This window comes from Solea solea, chromosome 11 (genome assembly GCF_958295425.1).
Source record: "Solea solea chromosome 11, fSolSol10.1, whole genome shotgun sequence".
Lineage (NCBI taxonomy): Eukaryota > Metazoa > Chordata > Actinopteri > Pleuronectiformes > Soleidae > Solea > Solea solea.
The window spans coordinates 7,556,049-7,579,176 of NC_081144.1; the positions used below are offsets into that span (position 1 = coordinate 7,556,049).

Below are 23,128 nucleotides of genomic sequence, written 5' to 3' on the forward strand. Positions count from 1 at the left end.
CCATAGTCTCAGTCTCCCAGACACGTTGCCCTCAGCTCAGGAGGCCACTGTTTCCTGAGATGCATTTGACGCCAGGCCAGAATGGAAGAGTGTCACTGAGCAATGGGATGCTGTTGCCAAGCCGACAAGTTTATAGAGCCCCGCCGCCACGAGTTGGCTCCGTCGTATTTGTCAGTAATGAGGACTGATGAAGGAGAGAATGAGGGACCCAGCTGGTAGCCTGAGCCAGCGGGGATGTTGGAAGCTAGACAGCCGTCTTATGTTTAGAGACAAAAACTCTTTTACCATCTTTTCATCACAATCTGTCCTTAAGTGTTTTAGTAATGCTGCTCACAAACAGACAAAGGTGGCATAAAACATAACCAAAGGTAATGAATTAAATTTATTTTATTACTGTGTTATGTATACTACTGCATTCACACTGGATTTCAAGAAATCACAAATTATATAAGCCACACTCAGAGAGCTGTGTCAACATTTTTAAACAATAAAATTATCCAAATAACCCCCAAAATGTGTGTACAATGATAATAATAATACTAATCATAGCACATTTACTGTTTAGAAAGCCAAGTAACTGGTAATAAAACAATCAGTCCTTTAGCTTTTGAGGCAGAACAGAAGAATTGAGCTTTTTCTTCACAGCAATGAAAATGACCTGCATGGGCCACTGTAGTGCTGTTATTGTTACAGGAATCAGGAGATGGAACACCTTCTGTCACTGAACCATGGCTCTTTGAAAGACAGAATGTAAATCGGGGGGCCTAATCAGTACACACGGACAGTAGAGGCATTATCTCGAAAGATTTATTCTGAAAATTGTGACAACAGACAAACTAAGCCTCTGCAGAAACTGAATGAATTCTGTGTTCGGTAAACACGGACAGCAGCTGAGAAATGACACTGATCTTCATGCAAACTTATCTGAGCTCCTCTCTCTCAGCGGTAAGATTAAAGTGTGAGTCACGAAATGGAGACATGTTGAAGTATTTCAGTTTGTTCTGTGTTGATTCATTTCTGTTAGTTTTTGTTAGGTTAAGATTAAGCAGATTGTTAGATTGTCTCCCAGGGAGTCGTTTATTTTACAGTTTCAAGACTAGAAATATGATGCTAATAAACAATAGTAAAAATGCTCTCGTAAAGGATGGATATATTCTATAGCTGTAGGTGCCAGCTATGCATGATTAATTTCACTGCTGAGTGATACTTCAATGAAAAACCTTTAATTTACTTAAGGTGATTTCAGAATAGCAATGTCCCTCTCTGTGCGTCTGGCGTTGTTTTAATCTTCCTACTGTCTTTTTTAGTCTTTCACTCTCTTTTTCACACTTCCTCGCTTGTGAAAAGTGTGGAGCTGGGAATATTTCTATCGTTGAACAAAGCCTACAAACCACCTGGCTTTCTGAAATTACCCGAGGATTTAGAAAAGAGCTGTAAAATCGAAACGGCGCGTCCTTCCTCGGCAAGTGTTGACCTTTTTACGAAACATAATTCAGTCTCCAAATGGGTGCTGAGAATAATGCACCGTGAGTCACCTTGCCGTTGCTCAATTTTTCTCGTTTTATGCAATGTGCACTGTCTAATGCAGTTTAGCCACAGTTGAAATCATGAGGCTGATGCAGTGTTTAAACTCTAAACCACCTGAAAGCGGATCACACAAACTCATCACAGGGCCAACACACAATTCACTCATTCACACATCCGATTACCCTAAACTGTGGGTTTGGACTGTGGGAGGAACAAGAAAGCCCTCGACCGAAACACCTGCAGGAGGTTCACGTTGATAAAGTGTAGATATCATCTAAAATACTCACTAGAGATGTAGACACTATATAAACAGTGTGTAGTGAGATTACTAATTAAACAGTGTTTACTCTGCCCGTCACACTGCTGTGATCTCTGTCTGCCCTGCAGGCTCGCTAGGAGTGGATCGATAACAGCAGTGATTGTCTTGTGTTCATGCACCGAGACGGAGACGAGCCTCTTCTGAAACAAATTAGATGCTTTTTATCGACTCGTGGAGCAAATGTCCTGAAGAAACAAGCTCCTGTGCAGCGCCATGCTGTTCTCCAGTCCTCCTGACAAGCTTGTTAAAACAACAAATGTCTCTCTTCTTTTTTTTTACCCTCCCTCTCTAACCTCTGGATACAGCTTCTGGTGGATATGTCATATGTCTGTGACAGAGACGAGCAGAGCTCCATGTTAGTTTGTATTTAAGGAAACTGCGACTCTTGCACATCAAACATTTTGTTCATTGAGTCATTTATATTCCAGAGGAACACATTTACCTCAAAGTTCAGGATCGCACAAAGAGTTTGGGTGCGTAATAGAACTGAGAAACATCACAACACACGTACAGTGCTATGCATTTAAAAGCATTTAAACGGGTTATTCTGGAGCAAGTCGATGCCGCCAAAGCCTGCAGACAAAGTCAGTAATGGCCCCATGCATTAAAAACCCAATATTGGTGATGATAAATTGATTTTTCTGTTGTGCTGATGCTTTGTCATGCATTGGTCTTTTTTTTTTTACAGGAATTAGTTCAAATACATGGTTAATATCCTTTTTTTACTTCTGTCTTCAGTCATTCTGTAACAGTATCTTTTTACAGACCCGTGTGGTCTAATAATAGTCACTAACGGAGAATAAGTGCTGCTGTTAGCTGTCCTTTAGACGGTCAGAATGACTGAGCCGTGCCCCTGAGCCTCTGTCCTGGATTCACAGAGCTTTTAAACCAGAGTGGCCACTGTGGCCACTCTCTATACGCTGAGGAGAAAGCAGCAGCAGCATTATTTTAATGAGAGGACAAGGCAGAGCAGAGATGGATGGGCCACACAAGCACAGGCACAAAAAGCACCTAGCCTTTACTACTCTAATGCATTATTTTTCACCCATGTTGTGCTGATGTCAGCTTTTTCCTCGACTTCTTCATTCTCACTCCTGTCGGGTCTGTGATGAGGAAAAGGTTTTCAGAGGTGTCACCTCTGAGCCTTTCATGCTACTCCATTTGTCTTGTTTTGATAAATGGTCTATCAAGATGTAGCAGAGGTGAATATAAAATGTATGGACAGTTCCATACCTACCTTTCAAAGATGCAAGATGATCCCTTTCACCTCATGCGGGTTCAGGTTTGGTTTGATTCAGGCAGCAAAGAGTAGTCTGGAAATGAGAGAAGAGCCAGTCTGTTACTGTTGTATTTACCCACTAAGAGCCATTTATCAGTTCATCTCAGTAAAGCAGTGATCCATGCACCGTGAAAGCACAATTATCCATCCAGCTACCCTAATACTATCAAAATATTGACATACTCTATTTCAAGGAGAACTTAGAGATATGAATTGTTGAACTGGAAAAGTCAAAAATAAACTGACTAAATTTCAGTCTCTGTGGGGTTTTTTTGTGTTTTTGTTTTGTTTTTGTTTTTAAAAAAAATCTTCATTGCATTGTTTCAAATTACAATTTTGATTTGAAGTACTTAATTGTTTCAGAACTGTAGGTCAATGAATGACTCAGCAAAATTGTTATGAAGATTGTGACTCCAGAGGCAGCATTACTCTGTACTTCTTACTTTGACTGACATATTTGCTCCTCCTCCTCCTCCTCCTCCTCCTCTCCCCACATCTCTTCTACCCATCATTTACATCTGCTTGTCCTGCATGAAAAACAGGCTGTCAGGTTTGACCTACAGACAGTTCCTCTTCTGTCCCCTCACTGATGTGTGTGTGTGTGTGTGTGTGTGTATACCTGTATTTATATCTTTGTATGGTCTAAAAAACCCATTGTTGTGGGGACATTTTGACCTTATGGGGATATTTTGGACGGGCCCCACAACTTTAAAAGGGCCTTTTCAGGGTTAAGACCAGGTTTTAGGCTTATAACTAGGTTTAGGTTAGGGTAAGGGGCTAGGCGATTCGTTATGTCTATGTTGTGTCCTCACCAAGATATAAAAACTAGTTTGTGGGTATGCATGCACTAGGGTGGTCAAAAAATGATACTCAAATGCTAAGCTAAAATCCGTGCAGCCTTCAATTATAAGTACTGCAGATGTCTACAGCCAACAATCAAAGCTGGAGTGCTGTAGCTATCCATTTAATATCTGTGACCACTCTGCACTTCTGACATTGATTTATGTCTCCGTTCTCCATTACCCATTGCCTGCCACATGGTCTCAGAGGTGGTTCTTTGTGTAATCAGAGATGGGTTTTACCATCATTCACACTCATCCCTGTTGGCCTCCTCTCCCCCACATACTCGCACTCACATCTCATCTAAGGGGGTAAATCGACTTTATCTCAGTGCTGCAGTCAGTTGGTTTGGTCTCAGGAAGGAGTTTGAACATCTCACTCTGAAATAATTGACTTTTTTTTTCCTGCAACAGTAGCACTGTTTTAGTGATCGATATTTCCCCTGCAGGTCACACACACACACACACACACACACACACACTCTCTCTACTCTCTGATCATTGATCTAACTTTTGATTTTTATAGATGATATAACGCTAATACATGTAGAGATTTGTTCATGTTTTAAACCAATGATATGACCCGAGTTTTCTTTAAAACCTGTATGCTGTGTGTTCTGTTTTGTTCTACAGGGAAGCAATGTGATGGAGGATCATGACCTGAGAGAGATTGGAATCACAGACCCGAGTCACAGAAAGAAGATCCTGCACGCAGCACGTTCGTTACCTAAGGTGACTAATCACTGGCAACTTCTACACTTCCTATATCAGCACACTGTACATTGCAAGATCGCAATTATACAAGTGCATTTATTCCTTTACAGTGCTTTAAGTTCAGTATTTTTATTTTATAATATAATAATAATACTTGTTTGTTCTTCTATACAATTCAGAGGGAAACTGTTTTTACATTTATCTTTCTGGCTGTTTTATAAATGAATATCTTAACATAAATTCAACAATGTACGTATATATTATAAAATTGGAAATGTACTTGCACAAGTAAGCAAATAACATTGAACGCCATCTGTCACTTTTCAGTTGTGCACTGTTCCCTGCTCCTCTAAATCTTACCATTGAAATATGTTGATGTTGTCACTAGCTTATTTATTTATATAAAAGTATTCAATAAATCCCTGTAGAGAAAAACAGGACAGTTTTTTCCTTCCACATCATTTCATGGTGATGAATTGTGACGTTTAACTGCTAGCAAATGGACTTGACTGCGTGTTTATAAATTACTTCTAGAAAATAACATGTAATCAGTTACAGAGTCCTTTCTTAATATTGGATTTTTACTTGTAATGTAATTTTTTACATTGTGTTTTGTCACTTCTGTGTAACTACAAAATCAAACTTCTTCTCCCAGTGTAAATGTAATCTGTATACACCTTCCTACTATTTGCCACCAATAACTGGGTTATTGTTGCCATTCTAGCACATATAGTGACATGGCCTTTGTCTCAGACTACTTAAAGCAGCAGTGTTTGGTGTCATCTGCAGGTGAAAGCGCTGGGCTGTGACGGCAGTAGCTCTCTGTCCTCCTGGCTGGAGAATCTTGGACTGCACGAGTACTTGCACAACTTCCTGGCCAGTGGCTACCGCAGCCTGGACTGTGTCAAGAACCTGTGGGAGCTAGAGATTGTGAATGTGAGTCCCAGTGACGTACATGGAGTATAAGTAGTAGCAGATGTTGAAATTTGTTTTCATATGTGTTCAAGAAATTTCAAAATAAGGGAACAATTTCAACAGTTAATTTCTAATTTCTAATGAGTAATGTTTTCAGTGATTCACCTGCTTAAAGGCCCAGAGTGTAACCTTTAGGAGGATTTATTGACAGAATATATTATCCTTAAGTATGTTTGTGTAATAGGTTTTAAAATAATTTTCTTTGCCTCAGTATAAGCCTTTTATATGTACTTAAGGCAATGATCTTGTTTTTACCGAGGCCACCATCTTGTGTCAACATGTTTCTGCAGCAGTGTGAACAACAAACCACCCAGAGCGTGTGATTCACATTTTAAAGCAGAAGCTTATTAAGCGAATGAAGAAGAAGAAGAAGAACAGATCCACCCACATAATCCTGATGCATAAACCAACTTTAAAATATCTCTATCTATGGGAACAACTTGGCACACTTGCTGATGACTTCATGCTTAGTATGCAAAAGTCTTTGTAGTTTTGGGAAGTGCTGATGATGGAGTCCGTCATTTGTTGCAGTCTCACCATTAGGTGTCGCTAATTCTTACACACAGGACCTTTTTAAATGTGTAAAGCAAAGTAAAACAAACAAAAAGTCACAAGAGCTTGTACAAAACTTTAAGGGTCTCATTTGCTTCTAAAAGACTTGCTTTAACCTCACGAGCTGCTCCACATTTTCCTCCTTTTTCTCTCCAGGTGCTAAAGATCACTTTACTTGGTCACAGGAAACGTATCATTGCTTCCTTAGCAGAGAGACCATACGAGGAGCCTCCAGTCAAGCCTCCTCGTTTGTCTCAGATCAGGGTGAGATCCTTCAGACCTTTATACGGTTTCACAAACGCCTTTTCTAACTTCATACCCACGTGTTTATTTTTACACTTTGTGAAATATCCCCCGCTTATTTTATTTCCAGTTAAATTCATATATTCATAATATTTTTAACTAACTGTTCTTTGTCTGACTCTCCCAGTGCCAAGACTTGCCTGGATCCCAGACCTCGTCCCCCCTCAGTCAGATGGAGTCCTACACGGGACGTTCAATGGACCCACTGCTGCCTATTGCAGAGACGGGGAGGAAAAAAGTGCCAGATACCGACTATGATGTTACCCAGAGATACCGCAGTGAACGACACAGAACTCATGTGTGTTTCATCTTTATCTCTCACTCGCAGCAGAACTAACGATCCAGGATTTTCTTGTGATGTAATAAAAGTGTTTGGGCCCTGCCAGACATCTTTGACTCTAACATTTATTCTGATATTTCCAGGAACGGTATGAAGAACAACATCGAGAGCCTCGTCTAACCTTGCGGCCTCCCAGTCTGGCAGCACCGTACGCCCCCGTCCAGAACTGGCATCACCAACCTGAGAAACTCATCTTTGAGTCCTGCGCTTATGAAGCCAATGTACAGTTACACATTTCATCCAACTAATCATGCATCACTTTCACTAAAAATACAAAACACTGAATTTCCTGTTTCTTTTCCCCGTTCAGTACCTTGGCTCCATGCTTATTAAGGATCTGCGAGGTACAGAGTCGACACAGGATGCTTGTGCCAAAATGCGGGTATGCTACAGGATTTTATTTTTGTCTTCCAGTTTAAGCGAACAAAAAATAAAGAATCATGAACAGTAAATCACAGTGATGTTCTTTCTGTCTGCACTGTTTTGTGGTTTCCCCAGAGGTCGACGGAACAAATGAGAAAAGTCCCCACCATTGTGCTTTCGATCACCTACAAGGGTGTGAAGTTCATTGATGCTGCCAATAAGGTTTGCTACTACACATTATTCTCCTTAACACTGTGTATATTTACCATAAACTGTGTGCATGAAGTGATGTAGTCCTCCATCTGCAAAACAAACGTGTGATTTGACTGGTGCCATGTCCGTTTTTGAAACCACAAATTCACAGACACCACCTGCATCCAGGCACTTGTTGGTTACTAGAGCTCATCAATCACAGTGGTGATGGCATGCCCCCTGGTGGCCAACTACTACTTCCCTACTACATCCATTTTTGCAGTCTATGATCTTTAGCGGCATATTACAAATACTTTTGAACTAGCTGTATGAGGTGATTTGCTGAAGCAACATTTGAGATGTTTATGAAAGTGTTTCAGTCAGACATGCTGTTTCTTCTCTGAAGAAAGTCTCCTCCTTTTGACTTTGACATCATTTGATATAAAATAAAAATAAAAAAGACACTAAGGTTGTCTTTGGGAGCTCAGCCTTCCTTTTATTTATGTGGCTGCACTCTCCTCCTTGCAGTGGACCCGATTTATACCTCCATGTCTCGTCTTTACTGGCTGTCTCTTGTCAGCTCATGTTTTTCATGATACACTATCGCTTAGAGGTTGTTTCAAGTTGTGTGTGTGTGTATTGAAGTTTGACCTTTTTTTTTTGTTTTGAAAAAGTTGTCATTGTCAGTCTGTTACTGAGCCACATGTGCTGCCTCTCCTCACTGTAGAACATCATCGCAGAGCACGAGATCCGAAATATTTCGTGTGCAGCCCAAGACCCAGAGGATTTGTGTACATTTGCTTACATCACCAAGGACCTGCAGACGAGCCACCACTACTGCCATGTGTTCAGTACAGTAGATGTGGTAAGAGCGCACTCACTAACTCACCTGCTGTAGTCGGCTCAAATCACAATGGTTTATCTGTCCATCTTACACCATACAGGATTCATACAGGTGCTTGAAATCCTTGAATATTTTATGGATTTTAATGTTGTGTTCTCAAGGTTTGAAAAGTGCATGGATCTTGGATAAAGTGCTTGAAAATGCCTGGAATTGTACACATTTTTCCACAATAAATAGCTATCTATTTATTAGCTTATTAGATGCTCACAGTGATGGACACCATGTGACCTTGCAAAGGTGAAATAATAAAGATTGCATGTACTTAATTTACCACTGCTGTAAGGTGCTAGAAAATGGACATAAAAAGTGCTAGAGTTTAATCTTAGATGCACCTTTATCATAAGATCATCCATCCATCCTCCACATGAGGGTCACAGGGGGTGCTGGTGCCAATCCCAGCTGACATATGGCGAAAGGCGGGGTACACCCTGAACAGGTCACCAGTCCATCACAGGGCCACATAGAGACAAACAACCATCCACTCTCACACTCACACCTATGGTCAAATTAGAGTGTGCAATTTGCCTAATCCCCAAATCTGCGTGTTTTTGGACTGTGGGAGGAAACTAGAAAACCCGGAAAAAACCCATGCACACTCCATGCAGAAAGACCTTTGTTCTGACTAGTTCGTGAATCAGACTCTTTGATAAGAAAATAACTTCATTACAGAATTTATTGAAAACTCTGGAAGGAGAAACTGAAAACTTTCCTGACTGTTTCATTTGAGTACTGCCAACATCATTTCCTGTCTTTGCACTGGGCTGATGTGACAGGCTGCACAGTCAACACTATTATCTCCAGACAGACTGCCTTATCTCTTTAAAGGTGTCATGCTTCAGCTGAGTTGGATTGCGTCCTCATAGACTCAGTACAGCTCTGGTCATGATAACTGGCCTCCTGTTGCCCACTCTGTCCCCACAGTGATGTAGTGATTATCCTGCTAATCTGCTTCATAACACAGCTAGAGTCATTCAGACGGCACTCAGCATGACAACAGTTTCCTGTCGTTACTGTAGCGCTCTGATCTCTGTGATTTCCTATGTGGGGTTTGCCACTGTGAACATCCACCAGACACAATCTTCACGTCACAAAGAAGGAGCACAAATCAAGGCATTAACATTAACAGGTTCTTGATAATAATAAAAAAACAAGAAATGCAGATGTTTTCAGAGCTCTGTAATGGTAACACCAGTTTCATATAGTTTGAATTCCTAAGCAGCTATGTAGTCTTCATTTTTATTTCTAAACTTATTCTTTTTCTTCTCAAAATACTGATTAAGCCACTCTGTATTTCTCAGAATAGTGGTTTTTATGTCAAAACCAACGGAGGCAAACAGCAACATTGTGTTCGTAAAGCGAGCATGCTGCGGAAGGGGTTGGAGTATGTCAGGAGAACACAAAGAGGTGCCCCAAAAACTTGCAGAATTGATTCTACTGCTCAAAAAAACCTGGTTGTTCAGTATTTTGATGGCATGAATGCTTCTTGCCCGCCCCTGTATTGCAGTTGTACACAAATGCTGCCTTAGTCAGAGGCAGAATAATAACATCAACAACAGATTGTAGGCACTTATATTTCACATTTTCAGGCTGTCAGGATATCGCAGAAGAGTGCAGCAGCAGATATAATAACATCTTAGGTACTGAGAGAAACTGCCTGGTGCTGCACAATATAAATGCCACCTCTCTATGTTTTACAGGTTTGTCTTGGGAAAGTTTTTTTTAGGAAAAGAAGCCGATATTGTTTTTGCACAATGTTTCTACAGCGAACAAAACACAATATTTACCTGCTCTGCCTCTCCCTTTCTCTTGTTCCTGTTCAGAACCTAACCTATGAGATTATCCTGACCCTGGGCCAGGCGTTTGAGGTCGCTTATCAGCTGGCTCTGCAGGCCCAGAGGAATAAACACCACCACACCCTCCCTGTAGGACCAGGGTCCGAGGTCTCTGATCTCAAGTCCAGCCGACCTGTTCCCAGACCACGCAGCAGTGTACGCAAGTCACTGTTTTTTGCAAAGATAACAATCATGTTTTCACGTTTTCTTCAAAAGTAAAGAAATATTTTTTGACATTTTTATTATTTATGAGTGCAACTGCAAACAGTCAGTTGATTATAGCCAAGTCATTATGCATTTGATGCCTTTGGTGCCAGTAAACAGAGTTTATACTCACCAGTTAACCAAGAGTATGTATAGTTTAGGACACCGTTTAACACAGTTTTAACACTGAACATAAACAAAATACAGTGTCACTGAGGTTTTACTGTTGTCTGGATTCTGAAAGGCCAAGGGCTGCGAGACTCTGATCTCATTATAAAATACTAGAACTTCCTGTATGCTATTTTAACTTAATTTTTATATATATATGTATATACATATACATCACTAAAATGCATGCTATATTTTTTTTTGTCAGAAAAATCAAACACATTAGATAAGTCTCAATTTTTTTTTGCATATCCTCATAATGACATTAGCATTAAACCACTACGACACAAGCTTGTGTTAAATATAAACGAGATAACCTCAGGATCTCGCCGTACAAGTCCGTCTGCAGCCTCATGAACTCAGCATCGTGTAAGACTGTGAAATGTTTGTCATCCCTTCAGTGTTATTTGCCTTGTCTTTTTTTTTTAATACAAACATTTTCAACCTTTATTTATTCTTTAGCCCTTCCGAGCTACATCCACACCTGTAAGCTGTTCAACCACAAACTATTTGTGTCGGATCATTTTCATTTTCTTCCTCTACTCCTCCTCCTCTTTCCCTTCTTTTTTCCCCCTTTGGCTCCTCCTGGTGGTGTTCATGTATCCCAGGACTCTCCTCCCCTCGACAGTCGTTGCTGTAACTGTTACTCCTGCACCACCCACCGTCCCTCCTTCCTACCACTGTACTCTTCCCACCCTGTGGCTCAGGTGCTGTCTCCTCATCCTGTCGTATCTCCATCCTCCATTCTTCGTGTGCGTTCCCTTTTTCTTCTGCTCTCATTTCCCTGAAAAGCCCAGCATCCACTCTGTCTTTTTGCCCATTTTCTGTGAGAATTTATTTTGTATTGAGTTTCTTTTCCTTTATTTACATATATTAGATTTTTTTTTTTAAGTACAATATGAGTTACATGAGAATGTGAAGATTTCTGTCTGAAATAGTACAAAAAAAACCAAACTTAAACCTACCACAAACACACCAATAACTTGACTTCATGCAAATATATATATATATATATATATATATATATATATATATATATATGTATATATATATATATCAGAGCTTGTTTAAACTCAATATACAGTATCCTAGAGAATACACAATTTCAATTTCACCTTTGACTTGAGTGCCCTCTAGAGACAGTTTGGTAGTAAGACAGAACAGGTTTTATGCAGTGAGCACAGACTGCATTTAAAAGAATATGGAGGCTTCTTCAGTGATGAAATCCCAATGTGTTACTGTTTTTCAGAAGTGTTTTTTAAAATGTATTTACCAACATAGTTTGTCAATATCTGTTTATACACTACTGTTTTTAAGGGTGACCACAGTTGACAAAAACATTATCGATAACTCGATAACATTTACATTTAAATGGTGTTTAACTGTGTTATTAATAATTAATAAAATGGTTACATATTGCTTATTTCACAGGGTGATATTGTGGACCAGGAGGGAGACGCTCAGTCCCAGGGCAGCGCCACGTGGCTTGTGGACCCCAAGGAATCCAAGCGCACTATCAGCACTAAGTATGAGACCACCATATTCTGAGTGGACCCTTCTTCCTCCTGACCTCTCGACCTGGGACTGGTCTCACCCCTCTTCCTTCCCTTCTTTTTTGTGTGCCTTTCACTGTGACTCTCTCTCTGTCTTCGGGCTGCATCCCCTCTGTCACATCTCCACTCAGCCGTCACGTCACATGTCCTTGCTTTTACAACACTCTGCTAGTTCAACCCCCTCCTTTCACCGTCACTCTTTTACTCACCTTTCTGTTTGCCTTGCTTTCTTTTCTTCCCCCTCAGTTAGCTTCCTGATATTAACTTTCAGTGATAAGCTCTTCTTTTTTTTTTTCTTGGTGCTTTTCTTGCTCAATTAGGCGACGGCCACTCTGAGGCTTGTCACTGATCTTTCAACTCCTGACCCCTTGAGTGCTGGGAAAATCTTGATTTATCTACAGCCAGGAGTGACCCGCAGCACTCATCCTTGTACCTGGATGGACGTGTTTCCCTACGGAACCGGGAAACTGGTCATGTAATTCTATGCATCAGTTGGAAGTTTGCAGATTGTTTTTAGTTAAGTCGGGACACAGGTTTTGAAGTTATTCAGTGGTGACACAGGATTAGTTGAGGAGGAGGTTTTACAGTGTCAGCTGTTTACTTGGAGCCAAAAGAGGATACGATCCAAACACTGTGATATGGTCTATTGGAGGAATGATTAAGGGGACTTTTCTCATGCTGACAAAATAAGGCATAGAGGATAATATGGACCCACATATTCATGGTCCATGATCAAGACGGACATGCCCTCGTTTGTCTATCAATCAGAACACCAGGATCTGAACCTGATGCTTCCTCTGGAGTGAACTTCCTAGAACTAAACACTTTTACCAAATCCCCAAGTGTGTAAGAATAAGTGCATCTTTCATCGGTCTTGTCTTTTCTCTTCTTTTCATAACAAATGCCTTCTTTGTTCATCCTGTCAACATCGCCTTTACTTTTGCCGAAAGACACTATGTTAATATTTCACTGTTGCCAGTGAAAGGAGTTAATCATTATGTGGGGGTTAATCCATCACTATCCATTGTCCATTTGTTTGGTGTTATTTCAACTTTATTTTTTAACCTCACTCTTTTGTGTGTGTGTGTGTGTGTGTGTGTGTCCCTTCCCCATAGCTGAACACTGTGGGCCCTCCCAGCCAAAAAGAAAGAGCCCTGTTGCATGGTGGGTAGGAGGTTTAATTGAAAAAGTGCCGTCGTGCAGCAGATCGCATCACCAGCCGGATCATACGTGCTGCTCATCCACAGTAACACACGGGCCCAGAGACACACAAAGCCTCCAACAACGCTCACTCCGTCCGTTTACATGACCTCACCACTTTGCTCCACATACGCGTACACCTGTTTAACTTCCTGTCCATCAGGACATGTACCTGCAGCTTCCAGTGCAGAAGCTGATGCCAGAGAGGAAGTGGTTAAGATGAGGAACATATAATTTTTGTGTTATGCCACAAAGGTACAAAGTAATGGTAAGAGACCGCACACACTGTAGGTACACACTCCCAACGGTCCTTTATCTAAACACTGTAGCGTCTCTTTATAATCATCTGATTCTCATCCAACAACTGTGATAAACAGTGACTGCTTGCATGGGAGGAACTGTTTAACCAAACTGAGAAAGGACAAAAGAACTGACACTACAGACACTGTTTTATTGTGACATAACAGGGAGTGGCTTTTATTTGATTTAAAGGTTTTCTCTGTTTCTTTTTTTTTTTTTGTAAGTTTTAATTGTTTTATATGACAGTGATGTGTCCTAATGCAGGAACTGGATCAGGCGTGGTTCATTTTAGTTCTCTCGCTCCTTAGCGACGTCTTTGTTTAAGTAATCTAGCCAAGATTTTTCACCAAACCTGCCATGCAGGCTGGTGCTTCTTCAGATTTTAGCTGCAGAACAGAACAATAGGGCATACCATGTCTCTGCTAACTAACTCTTAGTACGTTGACTGTTAATGGTACGTTTTTTTATTTAAGGGTACATAGTCAGGTCCTTTGATTTAACTGTTATTGTATATGTGGTACGTTGTTTAGGCCAGTACGTCAACTTTATGGTACACTGTCTTCAGCTCGTTGGTGTCGGCACCTTCGGCCATCAGCCTGGTTCTATTCTGCTTTTGCACATTCTGCTAAGGATCAGGAGAGATATTCTGGGACTAATCAAGTAACAACAATGATGAGAATGATATTGTACATGAATCTAGCAGTCTGTATTTTGATACTTGAATGATTTTTGCTTTTATAGATATCTCTCTATATATATATCTATATATATATATATATATATATATGGATATGTATATGTATGTATGTATGTATGAAATTTTTTGACGTTTGTCAAAACAGAGAAAAGGCCTATGTCTTATAAAGTTAAACATATCGTGAATAAATACCCTGTGATTAAAAAAAGTAAAAAAAAAGGCTGAGAAAAATGACTCAGAAGAGGGACCTCACTTCGGAAAAAAGATTGTAAATAATCTCGGGCTTCCAGTCTTTTATATGAATATTTTTCATAATTGTACAACTAATAAATGGAGCAATTAGAAATGTCTCTTTGCTTATATTCTGGTTTTCTTTAATGTTACAATGGAACTTTTTGCTGTGTGTCTGTGAGGTTTGTCTGCCAGATTTACTACAGGTGTCAATCACAGATCAGGTGATGCCTTTCGTTGATGACTTCAGAGGAGAGCGGGCAAACTCGCAAGTTATCATACACACAAGCTGAGGGTGAATGTCCTCATAGCCTCAACTGTCACTCTAAACAACGAGGTACAGGCTGCAACTAACAGTGTCTTTTAACAGAACAAACGTATTTATGTTTGTTTTCATTGAAGGCTCTTTAATAGTGACAAATATGAATGTTTAACACACCCTTGTATTTTATACTGATATATTGGTCTCGCAAATTCAATTACTGAAGTGTATCCATGTTGAGATTTGATCAGGTATTGCACTTTTTTACTTAGAATAAAATGTTCACAGCTATGACTAAATGAATTCTAACTAATTATTTTGTATAAGTAATATGGTTAAATCCTTTTTATTTATTTATGAGCAATGCTAATGGGTTTAAAAAAAAACAGTATAACAGTATAATCTATTAAACATAATTCTCTAGTTTTGACATGACATTTAGGCATGTATAGGACCAATGTAAAATTGTATTTCTATGCTTATTGTTTTACTTTAAAAATGTCATGATAAAATAGATATATCAGGTTTACTCTGGTTATGCAACTGTACTTGAATCATGGATAGCTGTGGCTGCATCGCATCAAGGTAAATATGAGGCCTACGTTTTGAAACGTGACATTTCTCAGCATCATAAAATAAAAAATCTGATCGAATTATGATGCTATTTGTGAAAGGTGTTCATTTGAAATGTAGAAAATTCATAGATGAACTTGGATTTGTATGGTGCCACTTTCTATTAAGACACGCTAATGTTAGGTTAATGCTGATTGCATCTATTTATGCTAGAACTGCTAAAGTTAGCATGCTAGCATTGTCATTAGCTCATAACAGAAGAGCTAGCAGTTAGACTCATAAATGAAAGCCAGTGTTAGTATTTCCAAGACTTTAGTCACACGTATTTATTTGTTCGTTTGTTCGACAAATCTAAGTATTGCATAATATCTATAACGTACAGTGTTTAACATTTATTAGACCACAACCTAATGTAAGGTTTATACCACAGCTGCTGGTAGTCGTGAAAATAATTGTTTATTTTTCTACAAGCTCTTTAACTGAAATGATATTTGTTTTAAAGCTAAATTATAATTATTGCTATCCATAAAATTTCAAATATAGAGTTTAACAAAACACAAGGTGAATTCAGTGTGTTATTTGCCAAATAGATAACAATTGAAAGATTTCTAACATAGTTATGTTTTCTCGTTTTTATGAAGGCACTGTATGTTAAAATTATAAACATAGATTCGTTTGTATGTATGTAAAAATGCCATTCCATTGGCTCCTGCTTAGAAACGTCACAGTCAGGTGTTGGGTGATTTGTCACATGCCAACCTGTCCGAAAGCTAATTGGCTCACCTGGCTGTAATGACCTCCCACCTGTCGTGCCTGTAGTCGCAGTTTGACTCTGCAGTGTGGAGCAGGAGTAGCAGACAGGGGAAGGACAGGTTTCCTTCAGTGACGCCGTGGAATGAGCTTTCTTTCTGTACAAGAACAGCCGCAGCTTTTACCCGAAGTAGGTAAGAAAGCAGTTCTCTTGTTTTTACTTTGTCAAATTATGAGTTAAAAATGTGAAATGACTTAGAAAACAAAACAAGAAATGGTTCTTCTTTGTTTCGTTTAATAGTGCTAATTTGTTTCTTTCAAAATTAGGTTAATTTTAGTTTTAGGCATTAACTAGTTACGCTTCAGGTTAGGGTTTATGTCTTGGGTTGTCTGTCCAAGTAAATGTAAGTCAATGCACTCACGGTCCAAAACAAACAAACACATTTTCCCTGTAGTTGTTGACACTGTTGAATTGGGAATGTTTTTGTTTGTCCTATTTGCACATCATGGTGTCCTGTGTGAAATATCACCAGTCTCTCTAGGTCCAGATTAGGTGACGAGAAATGGAGGAATAGGTGAAGTTCTCATCAAAACACTCCTTTTGACTATCAGTGGAAACTTGTATTGTATTACAGTAATAACACATTGTTCAGAAATGCTTAATCACTCAATATTGAGTGAGCAGGCATTGAGTCAGTGGAAAGGTTCAAATATTTGCACATTGATGTCAATAATGGTCTCTTTGGTGGGATGGGCTGCCAAGCTAAACATTAATGAAATATTTCTGTTCTCTGCAGCAGCTTGAGAGTTTCGCAAACTTGATGTTCACCATGAACTTTTGTTGACTGTTAATCATTAAATAACTTCTTTGACTGACTGCCCTTACAGTGTAGATGATAAATCCCCTGGCATGAAAGAAGTCGAGTGTAAGAAATGTTTTATCTGCCGAGGTTTGTACACCCATTCACATCAGTCGCACTTGGCTGATTTTAAGAGTTGTTTATCTAAAAGACATGCAAGCAAGCAAAGTGACATTCCTGTCACTATTAAATTCTGACTCAGCTCTGGGTGTAGTGATCCTCCCCACTGCTGCCCTACAGGTGTGCTGTCTTTTTCAGAGTTTGAAGGTGTTGGCTGCTTCAGTCTGGACATTTGTCTTGCTCTGCTGATCAGGAACAGCCAACAGGAGGTTACCGTAATTAGCAGCTATTACAGCTTTCTCTTGTTGCCCATTGGCTGCTTTGTCAACAAGCTTGTGTTTCTAGCAAACATGTTTCAATGTGGGTGTTGGCGATCTACTTGTTTTCCATAGGTGTCCTTGCTGTGTCATCACGTTAACGTGCCACAATGTCAATGACTTTTACAAGTGCTTGGTGTGACTGCAAATGTCAGCATTTAACAATCTGTGTTTCACTTTTAACTCGGTTTGTTTCAATAGAAAAACATGCATTATTTTGATTCCCCTCGTCCTCCTGTTGCAACAGAGAGGCCCTTATTTCTCCGGAATTCTTGTTTGCTTTTGGCATTTAGAGTTTGTTTACCTAAATGACCTCATAACAGTGCTAATCAAAGTGATATGAAGGACAAATACCAACATATCAGTCTTTTTGAAATTTATCGAAATTAATTTTATCTAAAAAAAAAAACCAGAGGAAGCACTGAAGAAACTCGTTTTCCACGGTGTCAACATACACTCCCCTAACAAACATCTGGATTTTATCCATTTAAGTTACAACCAAAATATATCTGTCTTCCTTGAACCTTCATCCCTAGAAGATTTCATTGAGATATGTTGTTTACTTTTCGATGTACGCTGTTCATAAGCAGACACACATAGCTTACCTAAATTAACTTGATTATTACTTACCTTCATTTCTTAATTACTACCTTCTCAGTGAAAGTAATTTTTTTTTTTATTTAACCAGAGGAAACCTGGTTAAATAAAAAATAATCAAATACGCAATTTACCCCATACAATCGTAAAAAGGCCATAAATCAGCAAGAACATCTGCCTGCCTCCAAGTCGAATGATTTTCATCATGTGATAAAACAGGCTTTAATCACGGGTACATGCAGAGCATTAAAGAAACATGCAAGAGACATGAATGAGAAGATGCTCCCATGTCTTTTATTAGAAAGATTTATTGAATCACACATGAATGACGTTCCAACTGTCAACAGACGGAAAGCAGATAAAACTTGTCACAGACCTATAAAGATTAACTTGTGTTTAGTACCTTTTCTATGTCTCAAGTGTTTTTCTTTAAGATAAAAGAATAATAACTCTGCTCTGGTCGTTCCACCCACAACCTGAAAGTGCCGCTGTGTCTACATGATGAATATATGGTTTTGAAGAATACAGTACATTGTATTTGCGTGACCCAGTTAAGTTAAACTCTAATAGTGCTTGAACTTGATCAGTGATCGTATAGTTTCTCATGTCTTAACTGTTAATTGTTTCTGGCACTGTAAGCACTTACACAGAATGAACTTTAAAAAAATAAATCTGCCCCCCCTATGGCATTTGTTTTTAAATCACCAGGTCTTAGGCAACATTTTTTTGAAAATGCCTCTACCAGATGATGAACCAGTCATTAATCCATTGTGGGTTTTGGCTGACAACATTTTTCTCAGACCTGACATAAGCTAATGGGTAGGAAACATAAGAACGGTTACATGATCCAGTACATCCACTGTCATTAAAAGATTAAACATGATGGAGAGAGCATGTCATGGCTGTTCACAAACAAAGATGAACATTTTTACACTTGATAAAGGAATCTTAATGACTGGCGTGTCAAAGTAAATAGTTGACCATCTTAGTGTTCTATATCACATGCATACATATTGTATGACAGAGGGACCGTGAATAATGTGTGTAAAACATTTGTAAACTAAGAATAAATCTGTACTTTTCATTAACTCACCCACTAACTTATGAAATGGCTCATTTATTATCATGGTAATCTCAAAGCTTGAAAGCCTATTGTCATGTTATAATTGCATTATGAAAATAATTGCACTGTGACGATCATTAAGCTATGAGCTGTAATTAATAGCCTTAATTAATCCAAATAATGGAAAGGTTTAATAAATCATTGTATAATAATTGTGGTGGTTTAGCTTAATGATCTCTTTAATGATGGTTTTTTTTGTCCTCAAACTGGCTTTGTTTCAACTTCGTGTGAAGCTTCGTCAAATCAGCATTTTATAGTAAAAGTGTGTAAATCTTTTCTTCGCAGACTGACTCTAACAAGGTACAAATAGGACTGGGAAGACTAGTTCCTGCTCTCATCGTCTTCCTAATGCGATGCCGAAGACTGACTCATGGCCAGGCGGTGTTGCCACTAAATCCTTGAGCAATATGGACAGTGCTGGTAGCTGTGAAAGTGTAATCAGCATGAACTCTGGCTATGTAAGTGCTGCTATAGGTTATCTCATTTCAGTCACCTTCTCCATTGACCCCTGTAGCTCACCTGTTTATTTTACAACACGTTATTATTGATAAATCTGACAATTAATCTGGTTTCTTTTGTGTATTCTGTTGCAACTATGTGTGCATGAGAGACCTTGAAGTGGTTTCAGTGAGAGTTGAGGGTTTTGTTTTTTTTTTTGATGACCAGAGAGGAGAAGATCTTAAGCTATTCACATGAACTACATGAAGTCACGTGAAACAAGTCTTCAGACATGTCTATAGAGAATGAACGATAGTCAGGAGGAGCAGGACCAGTTGTGTAATTACTCATTCCTTTGTAGCTGTTTGAACCCGAAACCACTTTGACCTATTGCTCATTACTTCTGTATCATGGCTGTGTTTAGGGTTATATAAAGGACAGAGATTGCTGGTGTTGAGAAATTCTCTCAAATTGCAGCTGTGTATAATAACCAGTGTCCGGAGGCAGAATGTTTTAGGCATTCACAAACACCTCTGGGGAAATGTGTTCAAATACGGCACAAACATTCATTTGGATACAACAATGACCTGATCAGAACTTGGTGGTCAAAGGTCAAGGTCACCATGACCGATGGCCTTGCAAATGTGTTCCAATTATAGTGTGTCTTTTGATCCTTTTGGCCTTACTTTATTGTGATAAACATACTACTGTGAATAAAATGTCACTGCTTTTTAGACTTCCATTTCTGTATAAATTACATAAATATTTATATACATATTTATACAATATATTTAAAAACACTGTCAACTTTTTTGTCACTTTGAACGTCGCCGTCACTGAGACTTTTTGAAACATGTATTTAGATGTAACGATTCTGACAATATATACTGTACAAATCTTTTATTATATATATCCTTTTTTTTAAGGTTTTGCTACATACTGTGTCTCATGAGTTTGCACTGACTTTGTAAAATGCACCTTCTGTTGTGTGTGCAGAGTGAAGACAGTATGGAGCATTTATCTGCAGAAGAGAGGGCATGTATCATGTATCTGGAGGAAACCATCGAGGCTCTGGAGATACAGGAGGACAGCGGCTTCTCCAACGATGAACTAGATCTTGGCTTACAGGCAGGAAAAATGGATCAGGGAAAAGTTAACGGTATGTTAGTTTGTTCTGCTCTGCATACTCTCTGGCAACTTCCACAACTAATGTGTTTTTAAAAAAGGGTTAGGATTAACTAACTAAACAAAACAGCAACTCTGCTTTTATTTTTTTCACTGTTGCTGTTTCTTGTTAGTTGTATTTCCTGCATCTAAGTAACCAAATACAAGTAGATAATCTGATTCCTGTTTATATTGGCACGCACAAGCCCAGTGTTTGAAAGTGCTGTTTTAAATGTACCAATATGGATGTAGCCTTTGATGGTTGTTTTTCTCAGTCCTGTTTACTAACTGGAGTCATTTTCTTTTCTTTTTTTAGACACTTCCAGTTTTATGTCTAAATTTGGAGAAGTAGAGCATCATACTCTGTCTGAAATCTCTGAACCAAAGTCCCACCCTGTTTCTGAGCCCAATACACAAGATCTCCTATCACCAGTGAACCATGTCACTCAACCAAAACCTCTAGTCACTGTTAACAGACTCGCCTCCTCAGCTCCTCCGACTAAGGAGCTGTGTGTGACTACGGATGCAAATGGTAATCCTATAATTGTCACAGGTAACAATCTTCATCCAGATCAGTCCAGTGAGGCTTCTGGAATGGATCCGAGTCTGATTCCTCCTCCCTCAGACTTCATGGATGAACCACATCCTCTTGCATACTCAAAGGAAGTCAAACGCTTTCCTCCATCTGCAGGTACAAAGAACAACAAGTCATTAACAACTGTTGACTTGGAACAGATTTGTCAGAGAGCCTCTGGGAAGAAAACCTCATACAGCTCGTCTTTGACCCAGGAAAGTCCAAGCATGCCGTCACCTGAAGTGTCTCCCTGTCTGAGTCCACTGGCCATCACATCTGACTACCTAAGGAGTCCTCCTCCAGAGTCTGCTGAGCCCAGAAGTCCACCTGCTGTGGCGCCTAAGCCTAAGAAGCTTCCTGCCAACATTCAGAAATCGTACAGGTCACCGGCGACTGCCTCTGAAGGCACTAGTAATGACCAGGTGCTGTTGGATCCGCAGAGAGTCCACATGGAGGCTCTCCGAAAACTTGGCCTGCTAAAAAGTGACGAGGCAGTTTCAGGACCTCCTCTCAGCCCCAAATTCTCTCTATCTCCCTCACAATCTCCCAGAACTAGAAGATCATGGGGGGCTCCTCCCTCTCCATTCAGCCCAGCAGCTCTACAAACACCATCTAACACCTATGTCAACAGTCCATCCCCTGTCTTTGTCCCTCTACAGCCTCTTCCTGCTATGTCTCCATCAGTTAATCCTTCAGCTCCAGATATTTTCCCAGTACCTGCTGCTTTCAGTGACCCTGCAGAATCTCTGCCAGTTCATGGAGCGACTGCTGTCAAACATGTTTCAAAGGACAATGGAGATGCAGAGGCAAATATGCCTCATCTTAACTCTCCTACTTTGAACAAACATTTAACCCCACCCAAGATCACAGGTGTCAAATCAGCCACCCTGGAACACTCGGGCCTGGAACTAAGCAGCTCTACAGCAAGTCAAGACTTCAATATGGCCAGTCAGCTGCGAAACAGTCGGCCACGCCCTGCCTCTCTGGGGAGCAGGAAAGAATTTCCAAGCGCTCAAGGAGAAAATGTGCAGATGGGCCGTGCCACCAGTAAAGAGCACGACCCACGGAGGTCCCTGCCTGCCCACAGGGACTCTAAGCTGCCTCGATCAGAGGGAATCAGTGTGCTGATCTGCCCACGTTCAGATAATGAAGAGGACCGTCGCAAGGCCCTGAAGAAGCTGGGGCTGCTTAGGGACTAATGCTAATGCTTTGCCACCTCATCTTACTCTTCACCTAATCATCACCAACTCCATTCAGACAATTCTTGTCATACACATGATGAAGCCATTACAGACCTTTCAGGAAGCATCTTAACCACATATTAGTGCATTTTTTTCATTTCTGCTGCATCAAGTTAGTATAACCAGAGCCAGCCTGACATGAACCAAATACTGCTATACCCACATTTGCATCTACTTTTACTAATATCTTCCTCATGTACATTGTTTTCAGTTCTCATTCATGTTGCACTTGTCGGATATCACTCACTCTCTCACTGTTGCTTATGTGTTTTATTGTAAATTAAATACTGTTACTTGTAACAGGCTGGGAACCAAATGTGGCATTTTTAATGTTTGTGTCTTGTGATCCAGAAAAATGAGCCATAAACTACTTTTCATTGTTTGTTTAGTTTTAGTTCACATCTGTGAATGTTCTCTGTCCTCTTCAGAAATTGGCTGCAGAAACTTAACTTTCAACTTGACTCAAGCAGGTCCAGTTGCTTGACCTTGGATCATAACTGAAGGTTGCTGGTTTGAATAACTAAAAATGTGCAGTGCTAGACCACAGTTCACTGAAAACCCAAGGCAACTACTCGCATTCTTTTGGGTGATAAGAATCACAAACATATGGGTTGCCTTTGTTGCAGAGTGACACACGTTTAATGGCAGTGTTGTGTAGTGTGTCTGTGCTTTGGTCA

The 23,128-nt window shown here is 39.8% G+C and overlaps 2 protein-coding genes across 5 annotated transcripts in view; both read left to right on the plus strand.

Moving 5' to 3' along the window:
* The window catches only part of LOC131468195 (ankyrin repeat and SAM domain-containing protein 1A-like), a 62,094-nt gene extending 48,921 nt beyond the window's left edge, over positions 1 to 13,173 (plus strand). Inside the window, exons 18-28 of the mRNA XM_058642198.1 lie at positions 4,598 to 4,696; positions 5,468 to 5,614; positions 6,362 to 6,469; positions 6,636 to 6,806; positions 6,932 to 7,069; positions 7,159 to 7,230; positions 7,347 to 7,433; positions 8,131 to 8,268; positions 10,128 to 10,309; positions 10,786 to 11,218; positions 11,943 to 13,173. Of these exons, the coding sequence (XP_058498181.1) occupies positions 4,598 to 4,696; positions 5,468 to 5,614; positions 6,362 to 6,469; positions 6,636 to 6,806; positions 6,932 to 7,069; positions 7,159 to 7,230; positions 7,347 to 7,433; positions 8,131 to 8,268; positions 10,128 to 10,309; positions 10,786 to 11,218; positions 11,943 to 12,059 (1,692 nt within the window). The 3' untranslated portion in view covers positions 12,060 to 13,173. The remainder of the gene's footprint in view (positions 1 to 4,597; positions 4,697 to 5,467; positions 5,615 to 6,361; positions 6,470 to 6,635; positions 6,807 to 6,931; positions 7,070 to 7,158; positions 7,231 to 7,346; positions 7,434 to 8,130; positions 8,269 to 10,127; positions 10,310 to 10,785; positions 11,219 to 11,942) is intronic.
* Positions 13,174 to 16,176: 3,003 nt separating this feature from the next.
* Positions 16,177 to 22,767, plus strand: LOC131469225 (specifically androgen-regulated gene protein-like). Of its 4 annotated transcripts, none has more exons than XM_058644177.1 (4): positions 16,178 to 16,267; positions 19,320 to 19,492; positions 20,469 to 20,631; positions 20,953 to 22,767. In XM_058644177.1, exons 2-4 carry the CDS (start codon positions 19,388 to 19,390, stop codon positions 22,407 to 22,409), a joined length of 1,725 nt encoding a protein of 574 aa, XP_058500160.1. In that variant the 5' UTR covers positions 16,178 to 16,267; positions 19,320 to 19,387; the 3' UTR covers positions 22,410 to 22,767. The 4 variants fall into 4 exon arrangements, with proteins under 4 accessions (XP_058500162.1, XP_058500160.1, XP_058500161.1 ...); XM_058644178.1 differs by having other exon boundaries at positions 16,181 to 16,271; XM_058644179.1 differs by lacking the exon at positions 19,320 to 19,492 and having other exon boundaries at positions 16,177 to 16,267.
* The last annotated feature ends 361 nt before the right edge of the window (positions 22,768 to 23,128 follow it).

Excerpts from the sequence above, each read along its gene's own strand:
- LOC131469225 (XM_058644177.1), top strand. The coding sequence starts at position 19,388 with ATGCCGAAGACTGACTCATGGCCAGGCGGTGTTGCCACTAAATCCTTG. Across the intron at positions 19,493-20,468 it reads TCAGCATGAACTCTGGCTAT|AGTGAAGACAGTATGGAGCA; the intron begins GTAAGTGCTGCT and ends TTGTGTGTGCAG. Across the intron at positions 20,632-20,952 it reads GGATCAGGGAAAAGTTAACG|ACACTTCCAGTTTTATGTCT; the intron begins GTATGTTAGTTT and ends TTCTTTTTTTAG.